The sequence below is a fragment of the Maylandia zebra genome, linkage group LG22, assembly GCF_041146795.1.
Source record: "Maylandia zebra isolate NMK-2024a linkage group LG22, Mzebra_GT3a, whole genome shotgun sequence".
Classification (NCBI taxonomy): Eukaryota; Metazoa; Chordata; class Actinopteri; order Cichliformes; family Cichlidae; genus Maylandia; species Maylandia zebra.
The window spans coordinates 16,330,103-16,357,167 of NC_135187.1; the positions used below are offsets into that span (position 1 = coordinate 16,330,103).

The 27,065-nt window shown below is 42.3% G+C and overlaps 1 protein-coding gene across 5 annotated transcripts in view; it reads left to right on the top strand.

Annotated features, from left to right (window-relative positions):
• csmd3b (CUB and Sushi multiple domains 3b) overlaps window positions 1-27,065 on the top strand; it is a 424,286-nt gene that overhangs the window by 345,659 nt on the left and 51,562 nt on the right. For all 5 annotated transcript variants that reach the window (XM_076878974.1, XM_076878975.1, XM_076878976.1 and 2 more), the window contains exons 25-44: window positions 1,098-1,289; window positions 3,452-3,578; window positions 3,689-3,891; window positions 4,217-4,408; window positions 4,746-4,884; window positions 5,471-5,658; window positions 14,074-14,192; window positions 14,393-14,468; window positions 14,574-14,690; window positions 17,852-17,965; window positions 18,061-18,156; window positions 18,437-18,640; window positions 18,966-19,090; window positions 19,629-19,725; window positions 23,148-23,252; window positions 23,330-23,448; window positions 23,928-23,997; window positions 24,560-24,676; window positions 24,881-25,090; window positions 26,584-26,772. In XM_076878974.1, coding sequence (XP_076735089.1) covers window positions 1,098-1,289; window positions 3,452-3,578; window positions 3,689-3,891; window positions 4,217-4,408; window positions 4,746-4,884; window positions 5,471-5,658; window positions 14,074-14,192; window positions 14,393-14,468; window positions 14,574-14,690; window positions 17,852-17,965; window positions 18,061-18,156; window positions 18,437-18,640; window positions 18,966-19,090; window positions 19,629-19,725; window positions 23,148-23,252; window positions 23,330-23,448; window positions 23,928-23,997; window positions 24,560-24,676; window positions 24,881-25,090; window positions 26,584-26,772 — 2,799 coding nt within the window. The remainder of the gene's footprint in view (window positions 1-1,097; window positions 1,290-3,451; window positions 3,579-3,688; window positions 3,892-4,216; window positions 4,409-4,745; window positions 4,885-5,470; window positions 5,659-14,073; window positions 14,193-14,392; window positions 14,469-14,573; window positions 14,691-17,851; window positions 17,966-18,060; window positions 18,157-18,436; window positions 18,641-18,965; window positions 19,091-19,628; window positions 19,726-23,147; window positions 23,253-23,329; window positions 23,449-23,927; window positions 23,998-24,559; window positions 24,677-24,880; window positions 25,091-26,583; window positions 26,773-27,065) is intronic.

Below are 27,065 nucleotides of genomic sequence, written 5' to 3' on the forward strand. Positions count from 1 at the left end.
TTGGATGGATCACAGAAGTAAATGTGAATTTTCCCACTGAAACGATCAGAAGAAACATGTCGCGTTTGATTAACAAAGCTTTCAGCGTAGGACGAAGTGGTAAAGGTGTGTTTTGATGTTCACCAAAGCACACCCACATTTGGCAGTGCCCTCTTAGACGCACAGTTGGAATTCTAATTGTTTAAATGGTGTCATGAAGGGTGATAGCTTAGTATTATTCGCTTTGAAGTTGTGTTGTCTCTGTACTGTGTTGGCGCAGAGGATGGCTTACTTAGACCTTTGCTGTTTTCATACTTTTCCAGGTAGAAGTTATTTTGCCATGTAAAACAAAGCACATTAGCAGCAGCAATTTTGAGATTGTAGTACTTTGCCTCTGTTTGTTTGGTGTTACATTTGATATAGAGGCTGTAATTCAATAAAACTCCCGAGATGTGGTCGAATGAATAATGCATGGTGGTTTGCTTCCTTATACATATCTAGCAAAGAGAGAACAATTTTAGATAGGAAAACTGTTCACACTTCATGTCAGGATGATGACAAATGTGCAATTGTTGCTCAATAGTAAGTATAGCTTTCCAAATAGCCATTTTTTTTAAGGATTTAGACATGCACCTACAGCAGTCTGCCAGGAGATAACTCAAATCCCGGTGCACCTTGTCTTCCAGGTAATGCCGTAGATCAAATCCCGGTTATGGTCTTATAAGGATAAGCTATTTATATACCTATTCATATCTCGCTCTCCAAAACTGCGAACAAATTTTCCGAATATTACCATGGAAACTGAGCTTACACTGACTGTGAAAAACAACATTAAATTGGATAAGGTGTATACACGCTCCAGTATCATTCCTAATAATGGTATGTCTCATGTATCTTTTTCAGTTTCGTTATTAAAACGGGATGAGAGCTTAACAGGATCTGTGATACCAGCATGGTCATAAACAGAATCCTTGAGTGAGCCAGATATTAAGGGAATATTGCTGCGCATCTAAATAAAACTAATTCTGTTTCTCTTGTGGGCTTTGGATTTCCCTTAGTGAGTTTTTTAAAAAGTACGTACTGTGAAGCTCTTTTTTCTTTTTTATGACTCTTTCTAGGTTTTGAGTTGTCTCATTGTGAAGACCCAGGCGTGCCTCAGTTTGGCTTCAAGGTCAACGACCAAGGTCATTTTTCTGGGAGCAGTATCACATATAGATGTGAGCCTGGTTACACTCTACATGGGGCTTCTACGCTGAAGTGTATGACGGGTGAAAGGAGAGCCTGGGATAACCCTCTGCCTTCTTGTATAGGTACGTCCTTTAGTATCTGAAGCCAATAACACTGTGAAAGAAGGTCTGATGAAAACACACAAACACACACAGATTTTTGAAGGCATGCAGAGTCCTCCACAGATGCATTGTGTTTCCGACCTTGAATAACATTCTTTAATAAGCTTGGGAGGGAGAGGTAATTTTATTTCTAAGATTTAAATTGATCTTGTTGCATTTAATGCTGTGTAGCAAGAGCACTTACTTGAATAGATTCAGAGTTACGCGATAGCTGAAAAGTGTGTTGGTATCATTTCAATAAAAAATCAGAGCAGGATCTTTCCAGTGAATGAACGTCAATGTAATTATAAATTCTTTACGTCTGTGTATTGTGTTCTTTAGCTGGGATGGCTATTTATCTAGAATTCAGCTAACACACACACACCTTTAGGTATCAGGAAGCATAATTATACAAGGTTTGCTCTGTAATAGATTAGAAAGTGACTTGCAGCTTTATGCAACATTTGATTGCAGGATGTTAATTCAGTTATCTGGAAGGAAAACAGATGGGGGCCAATTTCCTGTAGAATCACCTTTCTTGATTTTCCCTGGATATCACACGCTGTTGTAGTTTTAAAGTCCCAATGAAAAGCCTATTTATTCGGCATTATACCACCTGGAATCCCTCGGCCCAACTGATGCACTACCTCTTCTGCGGTGGCAGATTTTCTTTCTGTTCCTGGCGCCTGCCCTTATATTCTCCCAGTGCTGTGTTATGTACTCAGACATGCCCCGACATAAAGCACACATAACCTCCAGGCAACTCTCAGCACACGAAGAGCTAAGCGACAAACACTCTGTTGAGAATTTCTTCATAAACTCATTTTATTCAATTTGATTTGGCTTTGTTTAAAAGCATTCTGTGGAGCAAACTCCCCACTTAGTATCGACACATTGCTTAATACTCAATTATGCCATCGTCGCCTTTTTAATTCATTTTCCAAGGTTTCAAACTGATGCAAAGCGACCGTCCGAAGTATTGATATCGAGAAGTCGACCGTAGTCTTTCACTGGCTGTGCAGTTTCGGGCTTCTCTCGCTTGGAAAATAAACACACACTCACATATTTATCAGTGTACTGGAATGAAATACCTAAAACGCTGTGATTTGAATATTATTTGAACTTAATTCGGATGTGTTGTTATTCCTTCCAGTTAGCACATGGTTGAATGATTGCATCCTCTAATTAAACCCAAACAAATGTTAGGCTTATTTAAAGTGACAAATAGAATGGCTGCTGTTGCTGCTTTGCATGGGAGCTATAAGCATAACAGCCAGTCCAGTGTTTTAGGACCATTTTTTTTCCCTTCACTGCTGCCTCTGAACTTTCTGATTTTGGATTCAGACCAATAAGTCTCCCTCCTTCACACTATCAATAATGAAAGACTCATAAAACTACTGGCTGAAATGCTCTGACTTTATATTTTAACAGTGACACGCTGTGACCTCATCTAACCTCCAGTCTTAATATTATATTTCTTCTTCTTATTACTCACAGGTTTTCCTTCTTTACCCCCTTGGTTCTCTCCTTTTCTCTCCCTCTTTCCCTCTCTCTTTCTCCGTCTTTTTTCCTTCCAAACTCTTAATATCGCTCAGATTACCCGAGATAATATATTCCAGTGATGAAGGGAGGAGAGCCTGAGGGAGGGGGAACATGGAGAGGGAGGAAAAGCAGAGAGTGGATGAAGATTGTGAAAATATATAACCGAGAGAGACAAAGAGAGAAGGGGGAATTATTTTCTGTTATATAATGTGCTGTGATTTCTTTAGGGAGGAATGCAAGATCAGCACTTTGTGTCTTCTTCCTCCTCTTTTCTCCTCTTCTCTTCATCTCCTGCGTGTGATATAGAGTGAGAAAGGCAGAGAGACTCAGCGGATAAGAGTTAGCTTCTTTCTTTATCCATTTGTCTCCTTGGTGATCGTTTAATCAGTGGCCTCTGAGGTGCACCTACTGGATCTGATTGCCTTGACAAACAATTGCCACAGACAGATAAATGGTTGGCTTGTGACAGCGCACATACACACACATCAACTGGCCATCGGTTGGGCCGCGGTGATTTGTAATGTTGTCACAAAGGCGCTAATCAAAGAGATGTTTACAGTTTGTTTTAAAATAAGTGTGTGTGACGTTATTTATCCCTGTAGCGGAGTGTGGGGGTCGTTTTAAGGGTGAGTCGTCAGGGAGGATCCTTTCCCCCGGATACCCTTTCCCATACGACAATAACCTTCGCTGCACCTGGACCATCGAGGTGGACTCGGGAAATATTGTGAGGTACAGATGATCGCATTAAGGCTTTTGATCGATACGTTAAGCATAGTGTAAACTCATGTGTGAAGTGAAACATATTCTTGCTTTAATTAAACTTTATTCTTATTTTACAGCCTCCAGTTTCTGGCCTTTGACACTGAAGCCAGCCATGACATGCTGAAGGTTTGGGATGGGCCACCTGAGAATGAAATGTCTTTGGCAGAGCTCAGTGGGTCTCTGCTCCCTGAAGGAATCCACTCGACCCTGAACACAGTGACGGTTCAGTTTGAGACTGACTTTTACATCAGCAAGTCTGGATTTGCCATACAGTTTTCTAGTAAGTGATGAAATTAAATCTAACCAGAAAGATATCAAATATAACAGATAGGTATCATTTAGACTACTGTTGTTGTGTCTATGCTCTTCAATGGGTAGTTCCATCAATAATAAAGGGAATAAAAAGCTATATAATTATGCTGCTTCAAAGACCTTCACCTAACTGGAACAAAATTAACTTACGTAGGACCCATTAGTTAGTGGAAGTGGTGCTGTTTTTATGCGTTGGGTTAAAGCATTAGATACCTGGTGTGACACAGTTTTCTGTAATTGTTCCCCTCTTTCTCCTCTATTCCCTGCTTTGTTCCTATCCCCTATCTGTCCAGGCTCAGTAGCTACAGCCTGCAGGGACCCAGGAGTACCGATGAATGGCAGTCGTAGTGGAGATGGCCGTGAGCCGGGGGATTCAGTGTCCTTTCAGTGTGACCCAGGATATGAGCTCCAGGGGGACGACAAAATAACCTGTATACAAGTGGATAACAGATACTACTGGCAGCCCAGCCCACCTGTCTGCATAGGTGAACACTCCAACTTTCATATATTCTATAGGGACGCACAATAAATGTACTGCATATACAGCTGGAGGTATTGTCTCACTCAAGGACACATGTGTCTTTGACTTAAAGGAGAGCTGTATAAAAAGGGCACGCTTTATTCTATTCACATATTTTCATTCTTCTGCTATTTAATGAAGCTTTTCATTCAGTAGCAGTTTTCTCCACACTCTGTTGCATGGTACACAAAGGGTTTTGTTTTTTTTTCTGTATGGTTGAGCTTGAGAGAATATTTAAATGTTATGACATTTCAAGGCTTTGTCAAAATGAATGTCAATCTTGACCTGTGTTCCCACTTTAGCTCCTTGTGGAGGAAATCTAACAGGCTCCAATGGATTTATACTCTCTCCGAACTACCCGCATCCTTACCCTCACTCAAAAGATTGTGACTGGCTCATTGCTGTCAACCCAGACTACGTCCTGTCACTGGCCTTCATCAGGTAACCTACAATGCTACTTTCCAGTTCAGCTCGATTGAGCTTTTTAAAACCTCTTTACTAGTCAAATGTTACTGCCGAGTGAAATGTGAAATGGAATGACAGTAGACTAAAAGCCTGTCCAAGCTGAGCTGGCTCCATTTGAAGACTGAAAACCTGGATATCCTTTTTTGCTGGCAGTAAGTTCTAATACTAAATTTTCTGGCAATCATTTCAATTTGGACAAAGTGTTGGAGCAACAGACCAAAAGACTCTTTTGTAATGGGTTGGTGAAAATTACAATTTTTAGGGTATTTTTCCTGCAGGTAAACGAGAGTAAAGTGAAATAATCAACCTCGTTTTTGCTTTGTGCAAGATTGAAAACCATGTAAAATTATGACTTTTTTTCAAGAAGTGGGAACTTTTGCATTTATGTGCTTTGGAAATCTATTGACCTTTCACCACTTTCAAAAGCTGTGCTTGCTTTGTGGTACGAATCACAAACAAAACAACTCTAAAAACCACTGAATTCATGGTAGATACTTTGTCCTTGAATTTTTGTTGACTTTCTTTCTCTTCCTTGTTTGTCTCTGTCTTCCTCTACCTTTAGTTTCAACATTGAGCCAAACTATGATTTCCTGTACATCTACGACGGTCCGGATAGCAACAGTCCGCTCATTGGTAGCTTCCAGGACAGCAAACTCCCAGAGCGGATAGAGAGCAGTTCAAATACAATGCTTTTAGCGTTCCGTAGTGATGGATCGGTTTCTTACACTGGATTTCACCTGGAATACAAAGGTATAATGGTCTGCTAACTGTACCACATCTCTCATTTAAATTGAATTCTTACTGAATCAGGCAGCACCTAAAACTACACTTTGCATTCTCACAGAGGTCATATTAATAACACAGGCAAATTTTGATAAAGTTTAATAGGCAAAGAAATTTGAAGTATAATCACATTTAAAGAAGAGAAAGGAGTGCATTTTTTTCCTGCAACATTTAATAGTTTATAATACCGTGGGTCACCTCTCATTTCTTTGTATTTTACTTTTATTTAGGTAAATCTATGAAAAATGTCAAAGATAACATAGTTTGACAGGCATAAAATAGTATTTTTGCACCAGCTAGGTGATTCTCAAAGGGCTGTTTGATGAAAACTTGACATGTCTTGTATTGTGTCCTTAAAAATTGAGGAAAGTGGACAAAGGCCTGAAACAGAACCTGAGAGATGCATCTGGCCCTTCAGTCTGTCTCCTACTGGCCAAAGCATGATCAGAAATGGTCTCAGTGGAAGGGTGGCTGTCAAGCGTATGTCAGACCTACACTGAAAATCAGTGGCAACAGGTCTTATTGTGAATTTTTGATTTGCATCAATGTGTGCTGACAGGCTAAGAAAAAAGATACAACAGTGAGTGCCTAGAGTCATCTGTAAAACACAGTGGAGGTTATGTCATGGTTTGGAGCTGCATTTCAGCCATGGGTTGGCCTCCCCAGAGCTCAGACCTCAACAATATTGAGGCAGAGTGGGAAAATCTTGGAGAGAACAAAAGTTTGACAACACCTGCAGAAGGCAGGTGTCCTTCAAGAGTACTATTCCTCAGAACAACTCAAAGAAATTACAAGAAAGCTGTCACATTCTGGCGAGGGCAGACTGTAGGTGTTGGCAAAAAGGACTCAAACGCAACTCCATAAACTGAACGTGGCGTAGATTTAACAGAAAATAAGCCGTTTATTGAGGCCAGCAAAAGGGGAGTACAAACAGCAGGACACAGGTGAACACTAAACCATAGCCTAAACTGGGTGAACTAAAGCTAAACATGAAAAACCTTAAACGGGGTGAACTGACATAGAATGCTGAAGTGAGGGTATGGATGAGCAGACGACCTGACAAATGACATGCAAAAACAGAGGACTTAAATATACACATGAGGTGATCAGGGGAAGTGGAGACACATGAGGAAACAGCTGACTAACATGAACCTAATGACAGGAGCAGTGAAGCTAAATACAAAGAACCAAGAACACACGACTCCTTCCAAAATAAAACAGGAAACATAATGAAACGCAGACATGACAACCAGAACTTGACAACGTAAGACACAGACATGAAACACATGAAGAGCAGGGGAGACTTAACATGGGTTGGAAACACGAGGGGGAATTAACAGAGGTGGGACCAAGTCATTGTTTTGCAAGTCTCAAGTAAGTCTCAAGTCTTTATCCTCAAGTCTCAAGTCAAGTCTCAAGTAATGTCAGGCAAGTCAGAGTCGAGTCTCAAGTCAGAGTCGAGTCTCAAGTCACTGGTGTAAAAGTCCGAGTCAAGTCACAAGTCTGAAATTTTGAATTTCAAGTCCTTTCGAGTCATTAAAAAAAACGAAAAAAAGCATGTTGCAGTTATGCTAAATGTAAATATTAGACCATGTAATTTTTAAATCTGTGTTTTTCTCAACACATGACAAAATAGTGAACTTAGAAAATATACACAAATTGTGAAATTGCACCTCTTTAGAATGCAGCTCAATTAAACCTAGCTCCAAGAATAATTTTCACCGACAGTTCTGAGATAAGCTGCATGTTATTCTTGGATGCGGTTGTAGGACCGGCTTTAAAATTGCATGACAAAAATATCATACACATTAAAAAAAAACTGCATCACCAACGTAGCCTGGAAAACATTTGCTAGTTAGATGAAGTCAGCTATCTCATCGTAGCATATTTATATGCATATTTATAATCATACGGTTCTTGGAGTGAGTGCACACACTCATGAAGTTTAGTAACTTCAGGTCACTGCAACAAGCCCAGGTACAGTTTACCGCCGGATGGGTACAGGACCTTGAAACGCACCGTGTAGAACGAAAGACCATCGTACGTATCATATAAGTTTACCAGTCTCACAAATCGTCTTCATAAATACACATTCGTTAACCGTTTATTAATAGGACCTTTGAGCTCAACGGTAATTAATTAGTAGTGGAAATAATTTCTGGTTCATCACAGAAATGTAGCAGTGACAATAATACTGTATGCTGTAATCGTACTGGGCAATTAGTGATACAAAACAACTGTTTTATCCTGTGAATAAAAGTATATGTTTTTGTCAATGTACCATAATAACAGAAGCGAAACGCAATATTGTGTCAGGACAATTCACTATTTATGCACAATAAACAAAGGAGCATAGCACGACAATTTCTGTTCAGCGCCAGACTTGCTTGTAACCTATATCACTAATTATGTTATGAAAATGACGTATTAACTACAACAGCAGACTGACCTTTGTGGAAATGCTTGGAGCAGACTAACCTGTGAGCTGGAGTGTTCTGGGACGTTATATTTGATCTTTGAATGGCTGCAATCCAGGCCATCCGTCGCCTGTTTGTCACTTCGGAAACATGGCTCGAACAATTTCTCTTAAACGTCGTAATCCGATAACAACCGATCTCTTTACCCGTCGGCTTCCCGTGGCTGTCATGCGACCGGCTATTGCAGTTAATAATACAACAGCTTCTTGACATTTTTGTGTTTCTTTTTATCTCTGTGTAACTGATTTTAATTGAAAGCCTGCGTGCGCTAGTACTTCTTGCCACGAGTTCCCAGAATCCTTTGCGGTTCTACCCGTGAATGACGTCACATTTTCAATCTCTATATAATATGCATGTTAAATTTTATATTTGGGGTGAAATATCAAGTCTTTTCAAGTAAACCGGTTCAAGTCCAATTCAAGTCCCAGGTCATTGGTGTAAAAGTCCAAGTCAAGTCACAAGTCTTAGAACATTTTTTCAAGTCAAGTCTAAAGTCATAAAATTAATGACTCGAGTCTGACTCGAGTCCAAGTCATGTGACTCGAGTCCACACCTCTGGGAATTAATAAGAACTAAAATCACCTAGGCATGGTAACAAATGAACTTAGAAAACCTGAAGGGCTTAACATAAACTATAAACATCAAAATGAACTAAAACTCAAAACACTGGGTCATAAGACCCAGGACCGTGACAGAGCCCCCCCTTCAAGGGCGGATTCCAGACGCCCTAAACCACGAAAAACAAAACAAAAACCAAAAACAACCCACCAAGGGCGGGCGGCGGGGGTCCAGGACGGAGGGCCAGAAACAAGGCCACAAAAACAAAACGTCCAGCCAAAAGCACAGGAGCACAGGGAAACAGTCCACAACCCCTCAGGTGGCCGACCTGGAGGGTGACGGCACAGGAGTTCATGGTCAAACAGTTCCGGGGGCCGTCCGTGCGGACGGCAACGGTGGCGACATGGAAACGGTTCAGGGGGCCGGCCGCGCGGAAGGCAGCGGTGGCGGCGAAGGAGACGACGGAGCAGTTCAGGGGGCCGGCCGCGCGGAAGGCAGCAGCGGCGAAGGAGACGACGGAGCAGTTCAGGGGGCCGGCCGCGCGGAAGGCAGCGGCGGAAGGCAGCGGCGGCGGCGGCGAAGGAGACGACGGAGCAGTTCAGGGGGCCGGCCGCGCGGAAGGCAGCGGCGGCTCTCCAGTGTCGGGTGCACTGGCCGAGGCCCGGTGGGCACAGGACCAGTCGAGGCGGGACCAGACGGTGGCGAGGCGGGACCAGACGGTGGCATGGCAGCCACAGGCGATGGGGCCGGACCAGGCATAGCAGATGCAGAGGCTGGACCCGGCGTAGCAGAAGCTGGAGCTCGACCAGGCGTGGCAGGGGCGGAGGCTGGACCAGACTCGGATGAAGACTCGGATGAAGCTGGACCAGGCGAGGCAGAGGCGGCCGCAGGTGGCGGCTGGACAGGCTCCTCGGGCCCTCCAGCGGAGACAGGAGGCTGAACGGACCCCTCGGACCCTCCAGCTGACGAGGCATGAGGCTGGACGGGCTCCTCGGGCCCTCCAGCGGAGACAGGAGGCTGAACGGGCCCCTCGGGCCCTCCAGCTGACGAGGCATGAGGCTGAACGGGCTCCTCGGGCCCTCCAGCGGAGACAGGTGGCTGAACGGGCCCCTCGGACCCTCCAGCGGAGACAGGAGGCTGAACGGGCCCCTCGGACCCTCCAGCGGAGACGGGAGGCTGAACGGGCCCCTCGGACCCTCCAGCTGACGTGGCAACAGGCTGGACGGGCTCCTGGGGCCCTCCAGCTGACGTGGCAATAGGCCGGCTGCGTTCACATGACATCTTATAGGTATCAGTCCAGAAACAAACAGGTGTGAGATGTCTTGAGGCAGAGAGCAGCCCAGTCACTGCAAGACTCATGTTAGTTGACATAATAGGTTCAGAAACAGAAAGCCCTGTGTCTACATTCCGCCCTTCAGACTCAATCAATGACATAACGTTATGGCACAGGTAAGCAGGGTCAGCCACAGGGAAAACAAGGATTACTATATTACCCACAAAAACATGACTTAAACCTCCAGGGGGAAGTCCCTGGGTGAACATGAGATATTCAGATATGGATCTGGGTGATGAGAATTGACCAGTCTGATAGCGGTAAGTGGTACATTGACTTGGGACCACGCTAGAGGTGGACTGTAACTCAAGGGTGTTATGTAGAGTGTATGGTGAAATGGGTACGGATAATGCTGTGCTAGCAACCATAGCCGAGACGGGTGACATTTCCGGCTGTGTGCTGGTGTTAACCTTAACTTTGGGACTCAAAACCCTGTCCGATAATGTGCTCCCAGAAACCTCGGAGAACTGTGTCAACGTAACTCCGTGAGGGGACGCTACATGGTCATTAATAGTGGAATTGTATCCCCTGGTCTCAGACTCAATCCTCTGAGTAGAGGCGGCAGGGATGGAGGTAAACAGTCCAAAAACACCCTGCTCACGACTGTGGGGAAAACAGAATTTAGGTGGGGACATTTCACAGTTCGTGTTACCCTGATTAGAATCCCTGTTGTCACCTTTAAGTCCCAACATGAGGTCATGACCAGCATTCTTATTTTTAAGTTCATTGGACACAGGAGCAGCAGGCAAAACATGATCACACCTCGTCTCACCCTCCGTTCTTATATGCTCTGCGACATGACCCTCCTCTAAAAAATCCTCATTCGCTGTGAAAGCACAAGTGTCTACTTTAAGCACCTCGTAGGTGAGCAGAGCAGACTCAGGAAGGGAGGCGTTAGCCACAGGCAACTCAGCTTTAGATGGAACCCCAGGCGAAGCAACGGACAACGGAGGAAACTCCTCCCCCCCTCTTGTCACACAATTAGCTTTTAGGTCTGTGGAGGTCTCCCTCCCTCTAAGTATTACACCAGAGGTCCCTGCCAAATCACTAGGTCTGTCTACGGGTGTCTTCGGGGCAAAATCTCTGGGCGGCGGCCCGGTTAGCACTGCATTACTCAGCTTACAGTTAGCACTGGCTGTCTCTGAAATAGTGTCATTGTTTTCGCTGCACGAAAAACACGAAACAGGGGATTCCCCGGTCGGCTCAGAGGCTGGACCGTCAAACTCCTGTTCCGGTGGCGGTGACGAGAACACAGGCTGAGGTTCTCCAGTTCTGGGATTTACAGTCTGTGTGGGTCTTACTCCCTGTTCATGGAAGCCAGACGAACTGACCACATCAGTCACAATACTGGAGTCCGCCGCCTCCACACTATGTGTCTCCTTTAATGGTGACCCTTGAATCTGTAAACTTGAATCTAGTTCCTCTTCTACGGCTTCAACGGAGGCTGGTGATGGGAGAGTGCGTTCACTCACCTCCGGTTGTCGCGCAGCGCGACGGGGACGCGAACGCCGTTTCTTCTTGACTGCAGCTCCCGATGAACCAGACAACGGCGCCTCATGCGCGCCGGGCGTCGTCGCAGAGGCTGGTGAACTGGGTGCTGATGGAGCGGTAGATGAGAGTTCCTGGAAGCTCAGGGGACCCCCGAGAGCCAGGCGGGTTCCCCGGAAGATCTCCTCATAGTCAGGAGCTAGCCACGGCTTCCACCGGAGCTCTTCATCCAGTTGAGCGCATGCTGCACGCTGCCGCTCCTCCAGGTCGAAATCCATGACCTCCCCCGCATCCTCGTGTGGCTCGTTGGAGGGCGAAACATGCCGTAGCGCTGGGCGACGGCGACGCGAACGCCGCTTCCTCTTTGAGGTGGTCGTGGATGAAACTTTGATTTCTGTGGCGACCGGCTCATCGTCGTCTGACCACATCCGTGCCAGGTAGGAAGCGGAAGACGGGTAGGTCGGTCGAGGCGGTGAGGGTGAACGACTGAGCTGCGACGGCGAAGTGGAAACCGGCGAGTAGAGGGATGGCGCCAGCGTAGAGGAGTGTGGTGCCGTGGCGAACTTCAGCGTGCCGACTCGTATGCTTACAGCAGGCGGAGGGGAGGCTCCGCGGCCACGGGGCTGTGGTGACGCAGTCCGCACACCGGACCGCTGATGCTGCCGAGGGCAGGCTGGGAGGATGGTGCGGAGGAAGTCCGAGATCAGAGGGGGTAGCGCCTCCCATAACCAGGGAAAAACCATGACGCTTGTCCCCAACGAGTAAAGTAACTCCTCCCTCTCCTCCTCACTAGAGCTTCGGCTCCACTGGTAGCATAACGACTCCACTGCTTGGATTACGTTTCTACCAGGAGTCGCTGGGTCCGACATGGTCAGGTCGTACTGTCACATTCTGGCGAGGGCAGACTGTAGGTGTTGGCAAAAAGGACCCAAACGCAACTCCATAAACTGAACGTGGCGTAGATTTAACAGAAAATAAGCCGTTTATTGAGGCCAGCAAAAGGGGAGTACAAACAGCAGGACACAGGTGAACACTAAACCATAGCCTAAACTGGGTGAACTAAAGCTAAACATGAAAAACCTTAAACGGGGTGAACTGACATAGAATGCTGAAGTGAGGGTATGGATGAGCAGACGACCTGACAAATGACATGCAAAAACAGAGGACTTAAATACACACATGAGGTGATCAGGGGAAGTGGAGACACATGAGGAAACAGCTGACTAACATGAACCTAATGACAGGAGCAGTGAAGCTAAATACAAAGAACCAAGAACACACGACTCCTTCCAAAATAAAACAGGAAACATAATGAAACGCAGATATGACAACCAGAACTTGACAACGTAAGACACAGACATGAAACACATGAAGAGCAGGGGAGACTTAACATGGGTTGGAAACACGAGGGGGAATTAATAAGAACTAAAATCACCTAGGCATGGTAACAAATGAACTTAGAAAACCTGAAGGGCTTAACATAAACTATAAACATCAAAATGAACTAAAACTCAAAACACTGGGTCATAAGACCCAGGACCGTGACAAAAGCTTCCCTACGAGATTCGGGGCTGTGTTGAAGAATAGTTGGGGTCACGTCAAAATTTGACTTTCAAGCTTGTTAGAATCGTACAAACCGTGTTTCCATGTTTTCATGCACCAATATCCAATTTTCATAGAAAAATATACAAAAATGGAAGTGGCACACTACAGTACATTTACCTAACTATATATCACTATATATATATGGCCACTACATGAGAGTCAGTCTTAAGTTATTATGTTCTTTTCTGTTTTAAGGATACAAACAAGGAAAGTTGAAACATTTCAACCGCAAGGTTTTTTTTATAGCCATTGATTGTTGAAAAATAATTTCGAATCTTTAAATCACCTCTGCTTGATGTTGTTTTCTGTCATTTGTGTTTTTCTTAAAGAAAGCCATTTGGGAAATTACTTCAAGATTTCCACAGTAAACATAATAGAAACTCATGATGACACAATTTCAGCAGAATATAACAACAATATTTTCTTTTACCTCACACTAAGACCACTCACACGTTGGTGTATATACATGTGTACCATGCTAAATTCAGGATGAAAGAGAATTATTGCTCTCTGCATAAAGTGCCCGTTGAATCAGTGTCTGTTGAAATAGTCTGTCAAGGAGGTGTGAGTTTGATTCATTTGCACAAAAGAGTCAACACTGACTTTGCATGGACTGAGAAATTAAGTCTTAAGTTGATGCTGGTGGCCACTAATCTTTTGGGAGGGGGGCCAAGGCCATAATTTACAAGGTTCATGTAGCACACAAAAGCCGGGGGATGAAGTTATCGTTCTTGCTCCATCTTGGCAAAGACAGCTAAGTCAAACAGACTGTTACAAAGGCCAACGGAATGCCTGCCTCATTTGATTATTGCAAGAGACTTAGTTTTTATTAATTTGCCCTATTATTCATGTGTGCCTGTCACTTTTCCTTTGCCTCATGTTCTCTCTAACTCACACTTGTTTTTTCTTTACTCCATCTAGCCAAGCTGAGGGAATCTTGTTTCGACCCAGGTGTGGTTCTGAATGGGACCAGGCTGGGATCTGATTATAAGCTGGGCTCGACGGTCACCTTCTACTGTGAAGCAGGATATGTACTGCAGGTACAGCCACTTGGATGACTGAGGGGTTGACTGAATTTGGGATTTGGGGATTTGAGTAGCTGTTTCTTAGGTTGCTGGATGGATTGTTCATTGGTTTGTTGAATGGCTGGGCGGGTAGAAATTTTTAAACGGTGTTGGTTGGCTGGTTAATTAGTTACGTGGACTGGTTTTCTTACATTTTCCTTTTTGTCTGTTTACAGGGTTATTCTACTCTGACATGCAGTATGGGTGATGATGGCAGACCTGGATGGAACAGGGCATTACCTAGCTGTCAAGGTAAAAAAAAAAACCATATATGTCACTCACTCTATTTAAGTAGAATTTACTTGTATGGAATTCATTGTCACTGCTATCTGTTTGTGCACACGTCTGAATCTCCAGCCCCGTGCGGAAGTCGTTCTACGGGATCAGAAGGGACTGTTTTATCTCCAAATTTCCCGAGAAACTACACCTCCGGACAGACCTGCATCTACTCTATATCCGTACCAAGAGAGTTTGGTGAGCTCAACAACCTATGCAGTACATCGTAGTACAGACATGCAGCTGTGTTCAGCTTTGAAAGTTAAACATGTGGCCACAAGTTTCTTTTCAAATAATTATTGTATTGCTTTTTTTTTTTACGCTGAAAAAAAAGAGCAGCATTAAATCTTTTCAGATTTATTGCGGGAATCTTGTGGCGCCCTCTGAAAAGCTTCCTCAGTGTTTTGAAAACACGCAGAAACATCAGTTATATTACAAGTGATAAAAAATGTGCTTTCTAGCCATTAATTTGTCTCTAGGCCTGAGTTTCATAATTGTAGTGACATTTAGAGATGAGACTGCCACATTTGAGTGGTGGTCTCAAAGCCAGACATAAATAAGGATATGAATATTATAGCAGATTCTTCATGTTACAGTGAGGCTGTGCTGAGAGGGTGATCATTAGGGGGGGGTGTAAAAGGCTTCTGCTGGAAAATAACCTGTAAATAATTCCTTATTTTTGCCACAGCTGTTAGGAGTTTTGTCTGGAATATTTTGGTATATTCATATCACTCAAAATTCAAGCTGAATACAGAATTGCATTTTAATGTATTCTAGTGCGACTCTAATCTACACGTGTGAGTGGAGCATCACTGTATTTAACAGCTCTGGAGAGAGCCTGCAAGTGGACACTAAGTTAGATTTGTGTTGTCGAACTAAGAATGCCATCAATGTGGAGATGGACAACTTATATTTGTGCCTACAATATCAGTTACAACATCATAAATGAACAACATTGTTGACTGATTATTAGAACTATTTGCTCATTGAATGTGAATTAAGCTTTAATAAACAATCAGTAATTGGTGGGTTATGTCCAATTATGCCCTGGTGGTGTTATGAATAAATCTCAGCTCTCCCTAAGGCCATGGATGGTTGATGTCTCATTATATTTGCGCTTTTGGATTTTCACCTCCATGTAGAAATTCTGAGTGAGAGGAGCTAACATTTGGTTGGTCTGCGTGTTGTATAAGACACACAGAGAGAGCCTTCCCAAAACTCCCACACAGAGTGAAAAGACAGATTGTTTTGTTAAGTTGCAGCACTGCCCATAATTTTTAAGCAGCTGTCATTCTTGTGTAAAATATCTTGTTTTTAATTACAGCAATTGAATGGTCCAGGCTGGAGGTTGCAGCAGTCCTGCTGTTTGAACTGTCAGGCGATCAGAGATGTAGGAATCGAAAAAAACTCGGCTGGTTAATGGTCAATGAGGTTTCTCCCTTCGTGCAAATGCCTCTTTCAGTTTTACCAGCACGTAGGGAAAACCCTGGGCATATGTCCCGTTGGAGATGCTATACCTCCTGTTGGATGATTACGTGGCAGAGGACACCCACTCAGGCAACTCATCAGTAGGCACGGGAGCTCCACAGGGATCAGCGCCCAGTTTTCTCTCCAACTGATGTTAGGAAGTAAAGAGACCTTTCAAATGAACAGTCAAACATTTAAAATCATCTGATTTTAAATTCAGTGGATCAGTTCAGACTTTGGTGGACTCTAAGAACTAGATGGCTGACCCGATCTCTAGGGTCTATATGATTTTACATGCAGAGGCGTTTCTCTAACAGAGAGCGATGAGGTTAACATAGCAAAGGACAACACTGCTGTGATCATTAATTCCTTTGTGTCTGTGAATGTCTGTGACTTTGTGTGGGCTTTTTTATTAGTACCGCTGAGGTGTGTTAGCTATTCCCTGTGTACCATCATACTTTATAAATTCATGAATCTGTGTGCAAATGTTGACGAATGTGTAGTGTATTTTGAAACAGTTTCAGGTGTGAACTCCTCCGCCTGCTGTGCAGTATGTCAATATCACAGCAAGGAATGAGGGAAACTAATCGCTCTGATTTCCTAAAAATCCTTACATAGTGGGCAGCGATGTCTGCAGGCAGGCAGAAACCATGACATGCCAATAAAACATGACAATAAGAGGGTAGTTTACCATATAAAGCTAAACGCTTTCTTAATGATTTGTTTTAATCCCCTTTTTGACTGTGGGAAAAATTCGGTGGCGACTGAAAATCCATCGTTTCCATCCTGCTTTGCTTGTCAATAAAACAACATGAGAATTTTCACGAAAGCACAGAGGATCATGGGTGAGCCAGAGCTATGTTTCCGCAAAATGTGACTGAAACCTTAAAAGAGATCCTCAGAGAGAGGCAGCCTTGTATAAATTGACCAGTGACCTTCTTATACCAGCATATCCTTGGCAATGTTCAGATTTAATCCTTAACACCTCAGCCTTTGGGGCCAAAGTGAGAGCAAGGCGGGGTGTGGAGGTGATATATATGTGCATGTGTGCAGTGAGTGGAAGAGAAAGCTCCAGATCAGTGTAATTTATCCCAGAGGACTTTTTTTTAGATAGGACATGTGCTTCGAACAATAAAACTACACCTACCAATTTACATCTTCAGGTTACTAATGATTGGTTTGATGGTACAGTGATCATTCGAGACAGAGCAAATTGTACCTGTTTGAGAAAATACCTCCGGGACTGTCTAATGCTACCTGCCCGTACAGCTGCACTCTGAAATTTAATCTTTTGTTACTGTATGGAAGTATTGGGTGTATTTCCTTCCTCCTTTCCTACACATCTGTCTTCCAGCGGTAGCATGTCATTAATTGCCAAGTCCCTGCAGGTGTTCTTCGCAAGGAAACGTGATTGGATCAGTTTCAGTGTGTGAGTGGCACTTCAGAGTTGACAGGTTACCGCCTTTGTTATATGGCTTTCACTCAAACTTGCAATACAGAAGAAAGGACAGAAAAGCGTCTTGCTCTGCTAGCGTACGTTACCAAATCCAAGTCGGTCTTTGCAAGATTAGCATCTCCCGCTAGCTGACAACACTGATACACTGTTGCCAATTGATGAGGAGAAGGGTGTGGTTGGCGGGGTGGTGGTGTTGACTACAGCATGATGAAGGCAAGGTAGCGTTTTGACTAATAAGTGTTATATAATTTTATACCAATAGTTGGCCTCAAATAGAAGGTGACACTGCAGCTTAATAACATTTAAATTAGGTATTACAGGTTAATTTTATCATTGAAGGTCAGCAGCAGACAGTGGCATGGAATAATAAGTTGCTGCCATTCAGTTGCAGTTAATTCATCTCTTTCTCTCTTTTCTCCCCCATTTTTACCTCCAGTTCTCTTCGGCCAGTTTGTGTTGTTCCAGACGTCTCTTAATGACGTGGTGGAGATCTATGACGGACCCACTCAACAAAACACGCTCCTGTCTTCTCTCTCTGGGTCACACTCTGGTAAGGATGGTTGATTTTAATTGTGGATAGTTGAACAGATGACAGTCACTCAGCCTCAGCCTCATAACGTGTTGTTGCTTCCACTTCATCTCTAGGTGAATCTCTCCCTCTGAGTTCAGGAAACCAGATTACAATAAAGTTCACCACAGTTGGACCAGAAACCGCTAAGGGATTTCATTTTGTCTACCAAGGTCATTATTGATATTATTATTGCCATTTCTATTATAATGATGAGCATTTTTTTTATTACTATGCATTTATTACCATGCATTACTGCATTGTTTGCTACTTTTTCAGTTAAACAGAACATTTTGATTGTACACATCATCTTGAGTATGCGTTTTCTCGCCCTTTGTTACATTTATTTAAAGAAAATTTTAATTTGAAATTTTAAACATGTTTCCCATATGCAGTGACAGTGATACACTTCAGTTTATTCACTGGGGCACTTTCTTTTTTTTCCTCCTTTAGCTGTACCCCGGACTAGCTCCACCCAGTGCAGTTCAGTCCCCGAGCCACGCTTCGGGAAACGTCTTGGTAATGACTTTGCAGTCGGCGCCTTGGTGCAATTTGAGTGCAACCCCGGTTACACATTGCATGGCTCTACTGCCATTCGCTGTGAGAGTGTACCGGACAACCTGGCGCAATGGAATGACACTTTGCCAACATGTATAGGTAAATATGAATCTGAAAATCAGACACAGGACAGAAGAGTTTGTTTATCTATTTCTGAATGCAGTATCAGCATGATTGCACAGTAGACGCTCATAACTGAAAAACAATTTAAAACAAATACAAACAACTGCAATCCATATGCACTCTAGTCATATATGTTATCCAGATAGGCTCTTTGGTATCTCTTTCTGTTAAGGGCATGGTTGGAATGGCTCACTTTGTCTTGCTTTCCTGTAATTTGTCTACAAAGTGTTGTTTAACCTCTGGTTTTTTTCTCTCCTTTCTCCTCTACTATGCTCTGTGCACTCACTCCTCTCTCTCCCAGTTCCCTGTGGGGGCGTATTGACCTCTCGCCGCGGGACTATCCTGTCGCCTGGCTACCCAGAGCCATATGACAACAACCAGAATTGTGTTTGGAAGGTCTCTGTCCCAGAAGGAGCTGGAATACAGGTAGTAACTGTCACATGCTGCTTCCTGGCTGACCTATGTATCATTGGCTTAAAAGCTGAGCAGGCAGGATCTCAGGGAAGATAAGATATTATTAGAAGGATGGATGGTTTCTGAGAGAGGGGCCATCCAGAGATAACTAGATAGGATCTAATCATGAACGATAAGGCCTGATTGCATGTAAGCTAAACTGCTATCACGGACAAATACAAAGGCAAAGATGCCTTTTACACAAGGTGCAGTCCCTTGAAATGACAGGCACCTCAAAGTGTTTGTATATCCCTTTGATTCCTTTCCTTCCAGCCTTTGATTTAAAAGTAGAATGATAATTGTTTTTGAAGCTGCTCCGTCTCAATAGATTGTTTTGTGAAACATTTAGATTAAAAACAGTATGTGTGGGTTTTAATTCTGTCAATTTAAGCTTAATAAACTGTTGAACATTGTACCAAATGCAGTTTCATAGCAATCTGGGGAATTTTACTAAAGACAGACAAAAAAAATCTAAGAATCACTTGTGTTTTCTTTTTTTCTCTCTCTCCAGATACAAGTCGTGAGTTTTGCTACTGAGCATAACTGGGACTCTTTGGATTTTTACGACGGTGCTGACAACCATGCACCAAGACTGGGAAGCTACTCTGGTAAACTTTTTTCCATCATTTTTTTATGGTGTTACTCAAGTAGAACTCTATAGTGCTGGGAATAGTTCAATATTAAATGCACTAGAAGTGACATACTCGAAGAAAATATGGGAATTTAAGATTACAATAATGTACAAGGTACATGCACGAGAGCCCACAGTTACGCTATTTAGTCTAAAAGGAGTGCAGTCCATCTTGTGTGAGATTTATTGAATTTGTATATATTTAGTGGATAACAATACTGCATTTTCTAGCACAGTACACCAGTAACCATCAAACAACCTATTTCTGATTCCCAGTTTTGCATCATTGAAGATCTATAGTGGGCTGGGAAATGATTACTAAGGCATTATATATTAAGGTTTATACTGCTCTTATGGAAGTAAGTCTGATACCAAGCAATTGAGTTTTCAATTAGAGATTGTTATGCTGTTTATCAAATGCTTCAGATAATTTCAGGAAGCTTTTCATTCCACTGATAACTAAACAATAAGAAGTGGATTGTATTTTAGGCTGATCACAGCCAGTCTTGACAGTTAAATAAATAAAATGTGAAATCTGCTCATGTGGCTTCCTGCAATTTGAGTTAAGCTGGATGCATTTAGCGTCTCAGCAGGAGCTGAGTTACATACCCAGTAAGGCCTGTGTCAAAAATCTCCTTTGAAAGATATGTAAAAAATATCTTTTGCAAAACTAATTGATCCTCTTACAGCCAAATTTCCCGTTAGGAGTAAAGATGATCTGTCAAACTCAGTATTAGTGGAATTATTCATATTTGTTATTGGTCCCAAAATTTACTGCACTGTGTTGTTAGCGAAACCTTTAAGATAACTTTTCTGCACTAATGATTTTCTTATCTTGTCTAAATGATGATATTTGTTTTTCTGCTTCAGTGAAAAGCAACAGTGTTATGTGAGTCATAAATCTGTTTTTGGGGCTTGCAGAACTCCTCTGTGTTGGATATTTGTTTTTGGTCTATATCTTTTGACTTATTTAAGCTGCTACTAAGTCCTGATGTGCTAAATAGAGGGCACGCTGGGCTTTCCATTGATGTCTCATGTGTTTGGGTGGCTTCTTTTAGCTGCAAAGAGGAAGGAAATCACAGAAGTTGTTCAATGGGAAAATTCCCTTTTCCTCAGTTCTCAGGAGGATTTACAAACTTATTGCTCTCAGTATTTGTGTTTTATACAAAATTGTTGATTTTCACTTGTACCTGCCATATAATTACCTGAAACAGTAAGCGGGTCCAATGCAGCTGCTCTACATTGCCTCATGCTACATGCATACCAGAGGAAACTGTGGCTAGAGACTGCAAAACGTCAAATTATTGTAACTGTGTCCAATGAACTTGCGATCTTGTTGCTTTTAAAATGGCTGCTTTAAACACGGGGACCAGCTCTGCGAACACTTGCTGTCAGTTGTGTCAAAATGGACAGAAAGACAAGAAAGCAATAAGCTGTGTAAGTTATTCGCAGACATCCTGCGTTAAAAAAAAAATTCCCAGTCACTGCTTACATTCAGGGTCCTGACAGAACCTCATAGTTTCAAAACAGAAATTCAGAAATTGCCCCACAAATAGTGACGCAGTTGCTGGAGGACAGCGATTTAACTGCAGAATGACACAGGTGCACAACAACCCGCATTTTATTCAGTTCATTTCAATTTATATTTACTTATATAGCACCAAATCACAACAACAGTTTTCTCAAGGCATGTTTTAAGGTAAAGACCCTTCAATAATAAAGTGCTTTGCTGAGAGTGGGAAGGAAAAACTCCCTTTTAACTGGAAGAAACCTTTGGAATAGCCAAGCTCAGGGAGGCGCACTGGTTAGAGGTGAGGGGAGGAAGACAAGACAAAGTTAGGGTGTGGAGGAGAGCCAGAGATTAAGAATAACAATGATTAAATCCAGAGTGACATTTATATAGGAACATAAGCAGAATACAACCAGTCAGCAGCTGAGTTGAGACTTCTGTAACAAACAGATAAATGGCATCTGAGTCAGACCACACAGGTTGCGCTCCACCAGATGACCTGTGCAATCACCTTGCAATCAGAAGTGGCCACCAAGTTTTGGATGCAACATTCTCAAACTCTGGGTGACGATTCTTTGAAGGAACCACTTGCAAGTGCAAAGAAATGCATTTTCAGTGCAATCCCTGGGCAAGTACCAGTTTTTCGTACCTGCAAGAAGGTTGCTGTCCTATTTTCACTCTAGTGTGACTAAGCCATAAAATGGAAATTCCCTACAATTTCCCAGCACCTCATGTCCAACCAAAATGTCTGTTCAGTTTGGATTTAACCTGTATTCCAGATTTACTTTTTCATATAATTCAGACCACTGCCCAAAGGAGAAGTCATAATCTCCTCAGGAAACCTATACTGCTTTTAGGGAAGCAAAGTCATCTGGGTACCTCCTAGTTGTATTAAATAATCTATGAGAGGACTTGACATCTTTATAGTAAGCTAGTTTAGAGATTATATGGAACACAATTAGAATAACATTATTCTATCTGGATTTCATGTAAAAATATAATTAATGAATAAATCTTTGTAGGGAAGAGATGGATCTTTTTTTTATTAGGGTTAATTACAACTCTTAATTAATACTGTCATCCATCCTCAAATAACTGCGATAGTTAAATCAATGCAGTTAATTATTTTGGCATCAATCAGGAATTATTATTATGGGGAAAAAGCACTTTTTATTTTCCGTCATGATAATGAATGATAATGTAAAAACAACAACAGGGGGGCTGCAGACTATTCAGCAATGTGCTAATTATTTTCCCTCACAACAGGCAACCAATAACATCTACTGACCCGTTTCACTGCTGATCTGTCTCTGTTTCTGGCACACCTGCCAGCGAGCACAACACAATGCAAATCGAGCCTTTTTTTATTCTGAAGTGGTGATTGCGAAATATAAATCCACAAGTAGCTTATATCAGGAAATGTTGTTACCACTGTTGCATCTTGAAGCATGCCAAGAAAAATAAATGGCATTTCTGCTAATAAGGAGACTGGAGTATGCTCATATTCCTTTGCATAAAAGATCATCTAATACGTTATTTTGAAGGGTCGTGATTATACTGACGTGCTGTGCCAGCTTTGCTTCAGTATTGCATCCCCATTTTCTTTTTTAACTTTGTACTCTCCCCTGCCACGCTAAGTAGGTCAAACCAACATTTGAAAAGTGGTTTCAAATAAAACAGATGTCTCAAATAAAAGTAATTCCCTTCTCCCTCCTTCGAGAGCACTTCACTAACAAAAAAAAGTAAAAATGTAGGTTTGGGAGGCCTTTGTTGTCTCCTTTGCTGTCAGATAACTAAGATCATGTGCTTTAAAGGCCTTAGTTGAAAAATGAGGAAAAAAATGTGATCATGGCCCTCTGTTCCTCTTCTCCTTTTCTCCCTGCTTTCAGGCACTACTATCCCCCCTCTCCTGAATAGTACATCTAACAACCTCTATCTCAGCTTCAGCTCTGATATTAGTGTCTCAGCTGCTGGATTTCACCTGGAATATACAGGTACATCTATATCTTTAAAGCATTTTTATCAGAGGCATGCAGTATTTCCAAATAATCATGTTATTTTTTCTTATTAGCTATTGGTCTGGAGTCATGTCCAGAACCTCAGACTCCAAACTATGGAATTAGACAAGGAGACAGGTTCATGGTGGGGGATGTTGTGCAATTTTCGTGCGAACAAGGATACTCTCTTCAGGTAAAAAATCCACACGTTGGTCCTTCTTTTCATATTAAGTGGCAGATGAACATAAATCACAAATACTGCTAGTTGTTTAATGCAAACTGATTTCCAGATATCTAGGTTTTTTAATGTAAAAGCATGTTCAGCTTTGCCACCATTCATTCTTTTTATCCACTGGCTGCATAAACCAAAAATTATTTAAAAGAGTCAAAAGGAAACCCTACTCTCAAGTGGTTTACACAGCTCTTGCTAAACATACAACTCTGATGTGGTTTGCATAACTCCTGAATAATGCATGTCTCTGGTGTGGTCTGCCCAATTTTTGTACAGTATTCTGTCAAGTTCTGCTTAATATACAGATCTGTACTATTAATGTAAATGCACAGTGATTAATGGAAAAAATGTAAAACAGCATGTTTAAATCAGTGCAGTCACTGGCAGGGATTTCTTTAGTCGTTTCTAAGAAAAGATTGTGGTTGCTTTTATCATTTTAGGGCAATGCCCATATAACCTGTATGCCCGGACCTGTTAGGAGATGGAACTATCCTGTACCGCTGTGTATCGGTAGGTGTTTCCTCAACATTACACCCATCCACACACACATACACATATGCATTCAAGCCTGGATGTGCTGGGAAACATGCAAAACTTCAGTGCTGCAGAAATGATGCAATCAGCCTCCACCGCCTTCACTGGCTCTCTGGGAAATAAGCTGTTTGATCAATTTACTCTCCTGTGATGAGCTGATTATTTGGTATTCTGTGCAGAATACTACTGACCCAAAGCTAAATCAGACCCTGCCATAAACATGCAGAGCGAACCAAAGCGTCAACATGCACAGAGGCAAAGTCTGCACAAACAAGCCCTGGACACATTTCAGCTCAAACAACGCTAACATGTTTAGCGTGTGCATTAATTAAAGTCAACTTTTTATTTAAACTTGCAAAATATCAGGTTATAGATATAAAATCTCGAGTCAGTAGCGGTGTCTTTTGAAAAGAGAAGCATGTTTGCTTCCTCCTGTGAGGTCAGTCTCCTGCTTTTGATGTGTTGCTTTCAACGCTGAAACACTCTTTTCCTTTTTTCCTTCTTTCTGTGTTATTTATGTGTGTGTTTGGGTGTATAGCCCATTGTGGTGGGTCTATGACAGATGTAAGTGGAGTGATTCTAAGTCCTGGTTACCCCGGCAACTACCCCAGTGGATTAGACTGCACATGGATGGTGAACTTACCTGTCGGCTTTGGTAAGAAACACTGTCAACTTTTGAGTAGAGTTTAAAACAAGTGTTTTCTTTGAGTTTGTGTGAGAATCTGTTTTCTCTGTCTGTAGCACTTCTTTCTTGTTTCTCTGTTTGCTTTTGGTTTTGGTGATGAGATAAAGTGCAAATATTTTTCAAGAGACTTTATCCGTATAACGTCACGCGTCGTATTGCTTTTTTCTTTCCCAGGCATCCATCTCCAATTTTTGAACTTCTCCACTGAAGCAATCCACGATTACTTGGAGATCCGTAGCGGAACGCTGGAGACGGGCTCTGTCATTGACCGATTCAGCGGCCCAGTCATGCCCAAACCTCTGTTCAGCACCACCCACCAAACCAGCTTTTTTTTCCACAGTGACTATTCACAGAACAAACCCGGGTTCCACATCACGTATCAAGGTAAACGTTGCTTCTAAAAGCACCTCTCCAACATCTTGTTTACAGCGATCATTTCCTAAGAGAGACAACAAGAGCAGACCACGACTGTTGCCGACGTGGAAACAACTGTCTCACTGTGACTTGATTTCTCAGGAGCGATTACCGTAACAACGAATTCATCTACTGGGATAAAAATGTTTCTTGACTACAGAAGCAGCTTGCCAAAAAGATTACTGGGTGCATGCAGGTCCTCAATTTGGATTAATTTCAATGATGAGAGGAGTTTTATATTTATTCTGTCTGGCACTAAAATGGTTTGAGTAGTCTTATATTTATTATGACAAATCTTGTAGATAGCCTAAATATGTTTCGCCTAATTCCATTAATGTGAATATTACAGTGGCTGATGAATAATACCTTTTATCTCTTGACAGCAGCACTGCCACAGTGTTTTAAAACGGGGAAAATATGAATACCCTCAATTTCATTTTACCCATTACCATTATTTCTCCCAGTGTTTGTCTGTCTCAGTGACATGTTTTCCTTCCAAGCCCTGGCTATTGTAGCACCGGCTGCGGACAATTATGCAACAATTATGTTTTAACTTCAAGCTGGCGGATGTGATTTGAGAATATTTTGGCATCGTGTTAAAAACGAGAACTATCTTTTTTGATGCAGGATGGCCGCATCTTTCTTTTTTTTCTGTGACAATTTTAAATTCTAGCTGAAGATTGCAGATTTTTTTAAGCAAGCCAGAGGAATACAGAGTTACAGTAGTCATTTTTTCTTTTAAATTAACTTATCCTTTAATTACAAAGTAAAGATCATTTAGCATTTGTCTCCGCAAACAGCCTATGAAGCTCATCGGCGTGCAAAAATCACCCTCAGCTCTGAGCTTTATTCCCTCGTACTGACGCTCTTGGGTGGAAATAGTTTAACATGGAGAAAAGTAGTGCTCTCGCCAGTGTCGCTTCTCTCTCTCATTAACCAACCAGAATCAAGGAGAGGCGGGACTGATGGTATCGAAGCTGTCAATCATAACAGATGAGACGCTTACCTTGGCTGTCACTGACATGCCTGTTAATAATGACTTGACAGCAAAACAAGTCACAAAGATGATGAGTGTTTTTTAACTAACTTTTTGGACAAGCAGCTTTTAAATAGGATGATTAAGATTTTTTCCTTTTTTAAACACATTCAGGGTACTTTAGGATACTCAGATTACACTATTAACATGTAATCTGAAATGTATACAATTTACCAGCAACACTAACTGAGAGTAATTCTCCTTTGAGCTTCGTATGGTTGTATGGTTGGCTGTATCCTGGATCGATTTGCTGTATATATTTATTTTGCTTGATTTTAGTTTTTTCAACCAACTGACTGTTCACAGTTGAAGCTGCAGTTCATACTGTGGCTCATAGTCATGAGTTGCACATTGCAGGACTAAATTAACAAATCGTTTCTGCCTCGTTGATTTTTTTCTTGAATAATTTATGTTATTATCTCTGCAGCCTACCAGCTCCAGAGTTGCCCAGACCCTCGACCGTTTCGAAATGGCATCGTGATTGGCACAGATTTCAGTGTTGGGATGACGGTGTCGTTTGAGTGTCTGCCCGGATACTCTCTGATTGGAGAAGCCTCGCTCACATGTTTGCATGGAATTAGCAGGAACTGGAATCACCCATTACCACGATGTGAAGGTAAATTACGTGATTATTCTTATGCCTACTCATCTTTTTCTTTGATCAAAGGCGATTGATCATTTTAGCTGGATTTCAATTGAGTCTCCTGCATCTTTTTGTTGTCCTCTCATACAGGCTTACAGGGCACTTAATAATAATGTATCACCACATAATAAATCATAATGCACAGGTTTACAAATTCCAAAAGAAGTATGAAGAAGTTTCTCTATGAATTCTTTTTATAATAAATTCCTTAATTTGTTAGACATACATGTGCTTTCATCAACTTTCACTCTCAAAGATACCTTTTT